The sequence below is a fragment of the Trichoplusia ni genome, chromosome 25 (genome assembly GCF_003590095.1).
Source record: "Trichoplusia ni isolate ovarian cell line Hi5 chromosome 25, tn1, whole genome shotgun sequence".
Lineage (NCBI taxonomy): Eukaryota > Metazoa > Arthropoda > Insecta > Lepidoptera > Noctuidae > Trichoplusia > Trichoplusia ni.
In genome coordinates, this window is record NC_039502.1 from 255,049 (window position 1) to 265,340 (window position 10,292).

The 10,292-nt window shown below is 40.1% G+C and overlaps 1 protein-coding gene across 1 annotated transcript; it reads left to right on the forward strand.

Moving 5' to 3' along the window:
- The first annotated feature begins 3,918 nt into the window (after positions 1–3,918).
- Positions 3,919–4,431, forward strand: LOC113505247. The gene has a single exon (XM_026887866.1). It carries the CDS (start codon positions 3,919–3,921, stop codon positions 4,429–4,431), a length of 513 nt encoding a protein of 170 aa, XP_026743667.1.
- Positions 4,432–10,292: the final 5,861 nt, after the last annotated feature.

Sequence of the window (10,292 nt, forward strand, 5' to 3'; positions counted from 1 at the left end):
TTATGGTATTCGCTTAGCCAGGACAACAGCGTATCACCCAGCCTGCAATGGTATAATTGAGCGTTTACACAGTACACTCAAAGCTGACCTAATGTGTCATGGTACAAAGGATTGGGTAAATACACTTCCCGTAGTCCTTTGAGGCTTACGTACGGCATACAAAGATGCTATACAATGTTCCCCCGCAGAGCTGGTGTTTGGGGAACCATTGCGCATACCAGGCCAGTTTTTTAAGATCAGTCCGGACAAAGTTGAATATCCAAATTATATCAGCAGTCTACGACAGAGGATGTCTCAGCTGAGGCCATGTCCATTAACTCATCATTCCAGACACAAAATTTTTCTACATAAAGATTTGCATTCATGCACTCATGTGTGGGCAGCAGCGTCCCTCGCAGACTAACGCCACCGAACTGCGATCCCCAACCCGCATGCCCAGCGTGGGGATTATGGGCCTTAACCCCCCTTATGAGCAGAAACAAAAGGAAATGGCCCCCAGTTCCCGGTCGCCTCGCTATTCCTGGCCATGGAAACGGCGGGACAGGGGATGCTAGAAATCCCCAGGCTACCTCAGGCTACCTCCCTACACTGACCCTGGCTACGTACAACGGACGCACACTGAGGCTTGACTGCCATCTGGAGCAGTTGGAAGTGGAGTTAGAGGCGATTAAATGGTAAGTTCTGGCGTTATGTGAACTCCGTGGAGAGGGGGAGGACACCGTTACCCTAACCTCGGGCCATCTTCTATACTTTCGCGAGGGTGATAGAACATCCCAGGGTGGGGTAGGTTTCCTCGTCAATAAAGCCCTCTCTAACAATGTTTAAGAAATCTCCAGTGTGTCGACGAGGGTAGCGTACTTGATCCTTCGGCTATCCAAGCGGTATAGCTTGAAGGTAATTCAGGTCTACACACCGACCTCGACACACTCGGATGATGAAGTGGAGGATATGTACGAAGATACATCCAAAGCCTTGCATAACACCACTAAGGCTCACTTCAACGTTGATATGGGGGATTTCAGGGGCAAGGTGGGAACTCAGACGGGCAACGAATCCCGAATAGGCCCGCATGGTTATGGAGTGAGGAATCACAGGGGGCAAATGCTCGCCAATTTCCACGAAAATGAAGGGCTTTTCTTAATGAATTCCTTCTTTAAGAAGCAGCCCCAAAGGAAGTGGACGTGGCAAAGCCCCGACACTGTGACAAAAAACGAGATCGACTTCATCATGACGGATAGCAAGCACATATTCAGAGATGTCTCAGTGATCAACAGGTTTAGTACCGGATCAGATCACCGATTGCTCCGAGGCTCTCTGAATATCGACCTTAAGCTTGGAAGAAACCGTCTGATGAAGTCCACGCTCCGACCTAACTCCGTCCAAACCATGACGGACACTGAGAAGTTCCAGCAGCTTCTTGGGGATAGATTTGTTGCCTTGGAGCCCACCGAAGACGCTGACGAGGCCCTACACAATCTGGTTGAAACGTTGGGGGAGGAGAGCATCAACCTTTTTCAAAAGCAGCGTACTGGTCGGAAGTTCAAACTCTCGGATGAGACACTCGGGCTGATGATAAAAAGACGGGAAACCACTCGAATGCCTTCGTCAGAGTGGTCAGATCTGAACAAGCAAATTGCAAAGATGATACGGCGCGACCTCCGGAGCTCCAACACACGCCTCATTGAAGAGGCGATAGAGTGAAACCGAGGGTCCAAAGTGTTCACTCAACACCTTGGCAGGAGCCACCTGACGAAGCTTAAAACTCACGACGGGAGGACCGTAATGTCGAAGCCGGAGATCTTAGCCGAGATATAGGATTTCTATAGTCGTCTGTACGCTGCTCGTGCCCCTCGTCCCCGACGAGATGACTACGATTCCAGAGCCACCCTGACACGCCACTACACCGACGAACTGCCTGACATCAGTCAAGACTAGATCGAGCTAGCTCTGAGACAGCTTAAAAATGGAAAAGCCCCCGGTGAGGACGGAGTCACATCTGAGCTCCTGAAAGCAGGAGGCGCTCTTGTTATAAGGGAGCTACAGAATGTATTTAACGCCGTCCTCCATAGTGGGAGAACTCCAAAGGCGTGGAGTGGGAGTTTGGTGGTGTTCTTTTTTAAAAAGGGAGATAAAACCCTTCTTAAAAACTACGGACCCATCTCACTTCTGAGCCACATCTATAAGCTGTTCTCACGGGTGATCACGAATCGTCTCGCAAGGAGACTCGACGAGTTCCAGCCACCGGAACAGGCCGGGTTTCGCGAAGGCTACGGCACCATAGACCACATTAACACAGTGAGGCTGATTATACAGAAGTCCGAAGAGCATAATCAGCCCCTGTGTCTCGCTTTTGTGGACTATAAGAAGGCATTTCACTCCGTCGAGACCTGGGCTGTTCTGGAATCCTTACAGCGATGCCAAGTAGACTATCGTTATATCGAGGTGCTGAGATGTCTTTACGAGGCGGCCACCATGAGTGTCCAAGTACAGGGCCAGCATTCTAAACCTAGCCAATTGCGCAGAGGAATGAGACAGGGGGGTCCTATATCCCCGAAACTGTTCACTAACGCATTGGAAAATATGTTTGGGACGCTGGACTGGAAAGGTAAGGGCATTAACATAAACGGTCAGTACATCTCACACCTGCGACAAAACCAAAGTCATGATCATTGGTCACATTGATCCAGGACCGGTCGTCGTACATAGTCACCTCCTCGAAATTGTTTCCGAGTACACTTACCTTAGGCAGTATTCAATGATGTAACGGTTTACTCACGCGTATTTATCGGGGTAGCCTGACTAGGGGTTCGACTCGCGATCCCGCCGCGTCTGCTCATGATTAAGGACTCCGGTTGGGTCCGAAACTAGTCGGGCTACCCCGATAAATACGCGTGAGTAAACCGTTACATCATTTAATAATGAATCATTCTCACGACAGTTACTATCAAAATACCTTAGGCAGATTCTGCAGTTGGGCAGGAGCAATTTCGAGAAGGAGGCCAAGCAAAGGATCCAGCTGGGCTGGGCAGCATTTGAAAAACTGCGCCGAGTCTTCTCGTCATCCATACCGCAATGCTTGAAAACGAAAGTTTTCAACCAGTGCATCCTACCCGTCTTGACCTACGGAGCTGAAACGTGGACACTCACCGTAGGGCCGGTCCACCAGTTTAAAGTCGCTCAGTGAGCTCTGGAAAGAGCTATGCTCGGAGTTTCTCTGAAAGATAGGATTCGTAACGAATATGTTGCGGGAATGCTGACACAATGTTTGGAGTTATCGGTACAGTAGTGCGCTGTGAACCTCAGTTGTCCCGTGGTCGTCTCGTATACCGCACTACAGTCACATATTATAATCAGTCGTAATTAATAGTCGAAATTAATAAAGTTAAATAAGTTATTCGCAGACGTATTATTTCTCTCTGTACACATACGCAACCCAATTAATAAGTAACAAGTGGCGACCAGATACAAAAGTGGTGACCCCGCGACGAACTTTTCTGAAATTGTGTACAGATTGAGACTTTTAGAACGGGCAACTCACTTGTGCTGTAGTGTTGGTTTTTAATATCGGTACTTTTACGAGTCGTGATTATTTTAAACATGTCTACCGAAGATAGAAAAATCGCCACCGAAGAGTATCATTTATCCACTATCTCCGTCACTGCAAGAATACCTGAGTTTTGGAAGAAGTCGCCGAAAACCTGGTTTATTCAGGTAGAAGCAGTACTACAACCGCAGAAGATGTCTGATGAAGCGAAATATCAAGTCGTCATATCTAAATTAGGCCAAGAAGTTATAGAGCAGATCACAGAAATTTTATTAAATCCGCCGGAAAAGAATAAATATGAAAATTTGAAACAAAAATTAATATTGATTTACCAAGAATCGGAAGAACGACAAGTAAAGAAATTAATAGGCGAGATGGAGTTAGGAGACCAGAAACCATCACAGTTATTGAGAAAAATGCAGGACCTAGCTCGCAATAGAGTCACCAAAGAAACACTCGTGGTGATGTGGCAAAATCACCTACCACCGTCAGTCAGAGGAGTATTGGCTGTGACAAATGAAAATGATTTAGAAAAATTAGCAACTATCGCGGATAAGGTAATGGAGACCGCGACGCCAATACCCAGTATCGCTGCGGTAGAAGGAAAATCGCCGACCCAGAATAAAGACGATTTGGTGATAGCCCATCTAGATAAAATAAGTGAAAGACTGGAAAAATTAGAAAGTAGATCAAGAAAGCACTGGCAGAAGGGTAACAGAAGGCGTTACAGATCAAGATCGCGATCGTCATCAGAGTCAAGGACGCGTGGGAAGACACCTGAAGATCCCAACTGGTTGTGTTACTATCATTATCGATACAAGAATCGGGCAAATAAGTGCGTCCAGCCGTGCAACTGGAAGAAAGATGTTAAGCCGTCGGAAAACTAACGTCGGTGCAGTCGACGACGGGAGGCTGTGGCCGCGTGGATGCTAACAACCGTCTTTGTGTGATGGACAGGAAAACAGGTTTAACTTTCTTAGTGGATAGCGGTGCTAATGTGTCGGTGCTACCCCGCAGTGTAGCATATTTAAAAGGTAATAAAAATAATGTATGTTATAAATTGTATGCCGCGAATGGAACCGAGATTAATACATATGGTACGCATTTTTTAGAGTTAGATCTTAATCTTAGAAGAGCTTTCCGTTGGTTATTTATATTAGCGGACGTACAGCAACCAATATTAGGTGCTGACTTCTTAGCTAAGCATAAGCTATTAATTGATTTAAACGGACGAAGATTAATCGATCAGTTAACTAATTTAAGCATTAGGGGTACCATTTCGAGTTCAACTGAGTCCACTGTAAAGACAATTGTTGATAATTGCCCTTATTATGATTTATTATGTAAGTTTCCTGAGTTAACTAAGCCTGTTTCATATAAGGAGACACCTAAACATGGCGTTTGTCATCACATAGAGACGACAGGACCTCCAGTGCACGCGAAAAGTAGGCAGCTACCACCAGACAGGTATGTTAAAGCTAAAAATGAATTTAAAATTATGCAGGAGCTTGGGATTTGTAGGCCGAGTAATAGCGTTTGGGCAAGTCCTTTACATATCGTGCCAAAGAAGGATGGAAATATTAGACCTTGCGGTGATTATAGACGTTTAAATTCGATTACTAAACCAGATCGTTATCCAGTTCCTCGTCTTCATGATTTTATGTATAATTTGTCGAATAAGAAAATATTTACGAAGTTAGACATAAATAGAGCCTATAATTGTATACCCGTAGCTGAAAAGGACATCGAAAAAACTGCTGTCATAACACCTTTTGGGTTATTTGAATTTATGCGAATGCCTTTCGGATTGCGTAATGCAGCGCAAACTTTTCAACGTTTCATGCACCATACCGTGTTACAAGGTTTAGATTTTTTATTTAATTATTTGGATGACGTAATAATTGCCTCAGAAAATGAAACTGAGCATAAACAGCATTTACTTAAAGTTTTTGAAAGATTTAATGAATTTGGGATAACAATTAATTTTGCGAAATGTAGTTTCGGAAAGACAAAATTAGATTTTTTAGGTTACGAAGTTTCAACTGAAGGAATTGTACCTTTAACGGATAAGGTCAAAGCTATTATCGATTTTCCAAAACCTAGCACTGTTGAGGAACTAAGAAGATTTATGGGTATGCTAAATTTTTATAGAGCACACATACCACATTCGGCAGCTCATCAATTACATTTATATAAGTATTTAGGTTCTTCTAAACGAAAAGATAAAAGTAAAATTATTTGGACAAAAGAGGCCGAACAAAATTTTGAACAATGTAAGGATGATCTTAAAAATGCTGCATTATTAGGTTATCCATCTATAGACACACCATTTTCATTAATGACAGATGCGTCAGACAATTGCGTAGGTGCAGTACTACAACAAAAAATCGATGATAAATGGAAACCTTTAGGTTATTTTTCTAAAAAATTAACTGAAGTGCAAAAGAAATATAGTACGTACGATAGAGAACTTTTAGCAATTTATTTAGCCATAATTCATTTTCGTTATTTAATTGAAGGTCAAAATTTAATTATTTATACTGATCATAAACCTTTATCTTTTGCATTTACGAAATCAGGTACAAATAGAGAAACCTCGAGGAGGGCCAGGCAAATCATGTTTATTAGTGAATTTAGTTCTGATATAAGGCATATTAGCGGTCATAATAATATTGTAGCGGACACATTATCTAGAATTGAAACAATAACAAGTCCCACGACTATCGACTTCGCAGAACTGGCAGTTGCGCAGGAAGTCGACGAACAGCTTGCAAAAATTCTTAGTGAATCGAATAACAACTGTAAGTTGATATTTAAGCGTGTAACTTTAAATGTACCCGATAAGCATGTTGTTTGCGAAACATCTACTAATAAAATACGTCCTTATTTACCGGAACAATTTAGGCGTTTAGCTTTTGACTCGATACATAACTTGAGCCATCCAGGTATTAAAGCTAGTAGAAAGATAATAGCAGAGAGATATTTTTGGCCAAATATGAATAGAGACATTGGTAATTGGGCCAAAACATGTATAAATTGTCAACGAGCGAAAATACAGAAGCATACAGTATCTAATTTAGGACAATTTGAGATTACGAAACGTTTTGAGCATATACATATAGATTTAATAGGTCCTTTGCCAATCACAGCTGAAGGATATAGGTATTGCTTAACTATAGTAGACAGATTTACACGTTGGCCAGAAGCTTTTCCTATAAAGGAAATGACTGCAGAAGTAGTCGCAAAGACGTTATACGAGGGTTGGATAAGTCGTTTTGGTTGTCCAGTTAAACTTACAAGTGATCAAGGCCGACAATTTGAAAGTAACTTATTTAGACAACTAATGTTATTAATGGGAATTAAAAAGTCAAGAACCACCCCGTATCATCCTCAGTGTAATGGAACAGTGGAACGTTGGCATAGATCGTTGAAAACTGCAATTACGGCTCGTTTAAGCAATAAGTCTTGGGTAGATGAACTGGCAACTGTAATGTTAGGGTTACGCACGACAATTAGGTTAGATACAGGCGTAACCGCTGCACAAATGTTGTATGGTAATAATATTAGATTACCTGGTGATTTTTATGATGTAAGCAATGTGAAATCGTGTGACGATAGTGATTACGTTAGCAAGTTAAAAGAAGTTATTGACGAATATAAACCGTCTAGTAGAGAAAATAGATCGTCACGTAAAATTTTTGTGCATAAAGATTTGTACACCTGCGATTATGTTTTTGTTCGAAATGACGCAGTAAGGAAACCGTTACAACCTCCTTACGACGGACCATATCGCGTCATTAGTAGAACTGATAAAGTTTTTTGTGTACAATTGCCAGACAGACAACTTAGAGTTTCTATAGACCGTCTTAAACCTGCGTTTATGTTAGCAGAGGATAATGTACAACCAGAAGTAGTAGATAATAGTGGTAAAACTGCCTGTAAAAAAGTCCAGAGAAAAGTAACTTTTCAAACAGCCGAACCCAGTAACTTTGGTTATACTACGAGAACAGGACGAGTTAGCAAAAAGCCGATGAAGTATTTGTAATATTTAATTTTGCTGATTAGACAATAATTTAACTAGGACATTTGGTTATATATGTAGTTATGTGAAATAGAAAATGTATATTAAAATCAGTTATTGTCTGATACTTATACGTTGTAGTTGATTAATTAAGAAAATGGGCAACTATCAGACGAAGGATAAAGTTGTAGTTAACGAGAATATAGCCAACACAGCTCAAGTAACTAACAAGTTGAATATGATTGGTATCGTCATGGTAGTTATTATAGTACTACTGATTATGGTGATTGGATATACATTAAAACAAAGGTGTACTAAAGGCGTAAGAAAATGGTTGAAGAAAGAAATGGTCGCTAGTTCGATAACCTTACCAGGCATTAAGGTAGAAACTATACAACCGCCGCAAGTTAATAATGGAACGTCGTCATCTCATAAAGTGGTTTACTGATTATTTGATCGATAAATCTTCGTGCATTCATGTTATTAAGTGTGTATTGTATACGATTGTAATTATTTTGTAACGATTTAATAGTGTGTGTTATATTTTGCTATTCGGTCGTAGAACAAGCTGCAGAGTTTGTGTTGTTGGTGTCCGGCCACAATGAAGTCGAGAAAGGATAGCAGAATGTAACACAAACATTATATGTTATGCGTAATAAGAATAAATAATTGTGTTAATGTATAAGTAATGGTAAATTTATATTTTAAGCACGCTGTTGATAACTTAAATTTAAATAGCGTGATAATGAATGTTATAACTTTTGTCGTTATTACAATGTTGAAATGTATTCACAGGCTGATCGCATAACAATATGTAGCATAGTACTCATATCAAGTTGCAAACTGTTGATTGAGCAAAATAAAATGATGTCACCTTTGTTGAACGAAGTTAAGTTACAAGAAATGTCGTTTGATAAATGTATTGAGTAGAATTTAGATTTTGTATTGTAAAAAAAAAATATTATTTTTTTTAAAAAAAGAGGGAAATAGTGTTGCGGGAATGCTGACACAATGTTTGGAGTTATCGGTACAGTAGTGCGCTGTGAACCTCAGTTGTCCCGTGGTCGTCTCGTATACCGCACTACAGTCACATATTATAATCAGTCGTAATTAATAGTCGAAATTAATAAAGTTAAATAAGTTATTCGCAGACGTATTATTTCTCTCTGTACACATACGCAACCCAATTAATAAGTAACAAGTGGCGACCAGATACAAAAACAGCACTAAAGATCCCGACTTAGCTTTTGACACAACTCAAGAATGACTTTACATAAAAAGGTGTAATGGATTTCACTTGGCATTAAGTTATGTAGTAAACGCAAGAGACAGTTGTTATGGCAAGCAAGATTAACAAAAGATCCAAAACATAAAATGCAATATATCAACTACACAAAACAATATAAAAAAAATATAAACTTAACGCAAAAGGCTCAAAATAACAATTACATATACAAGTCTTATAATAAATCCAAAACTACTTAGCAGATAATTAAACAAAATAACACAAATTGCACGTCTGCAGAAATTGAACGGATCAAGCACATTGATGAGTTAATTAGGAAACATTCAATGATTATTTTGTAAATTTAGCTAAAAATAATAATTCGAATACCTATAAGCATTCTATGGCATCAAATAATCACAATTCCATATTTCTATCTCCTGTTAATGAGTCTGGCATTATAAAAATAATCTTGAACCTTAAAAACATCAATAGTGTCGGTGTCGATGGAATAACAACAAAAGTAATAAAAAAGACTTCATAAATTATAGCCCCACTTTCAAGTTTCATTATCAACTTGTCAATTGAATGTGGAGTCTTTCCTTCGCAATTAAAAACATCATGCATTAAACCAATATTTAAAAAAGGAGACAAAGATTTAATTGACAATTACAGACCTATAGCCATAATACCTGTATTTGCAAAGATATTCGAAAAGGTAATTCATAAGTCTCTATACGAATACATTGAGACACATAATATTTTGGCAAATGAACAACATGGGTTCAGGAAAAATCTATATCTATACTAATCTATACTAATATATAAAGCTGAAGAGTTTGTTTGTTTGTTTGAACGCGCTAATCTCAGGAACTACTGGTCCATATTGAAAAAATATTTTTGTGTTGAATAGACCATTCATCAAGGAAGGCTTTAGGCTATAAACCATCACGCTGCGACTAATAGGAGCGAAGATACAATGGAAAATGTAAAAAAAAACAGGGCAGGTATGAATCATAACTTATTTCTACCCACGGGGACGAAGTCGCGGGCAACAGCTATATTTAATATACCGTTAATTAAAAATACAAATGTCACCTAAAAAACGACCATCTTTATCTCGAAATTCGAGAGATGCTAAGAGGATGAGAAATGCGCGTTCTCAAGAATCAGCAGAGGAAAAAGCACATCGATTAAACTCTATGAGAGTTAGTGCCTCAACTTCTCGAGCCAATGCAAGCTCTCCAGAGAGAGAGATGCGATTAGCAGCTGACAGAGCGAGACGAGCTACATCACGTGCGTCTCAAAGCTTTTCTCAACGAGAACTTAGGCTTACTATTGACCGAGAACAACATGTGTTATCCCGAGAAGCTGAAACTGCTTCACCACGAGAGCTACGGCTCACAGCTGACCGAGAGCAGCATATATTATCTTGCGGGTCAGAAACCTTCACGGAAAGGGAATTACGTCTCACAGCTGACCGCGAACGGCATACATTATCT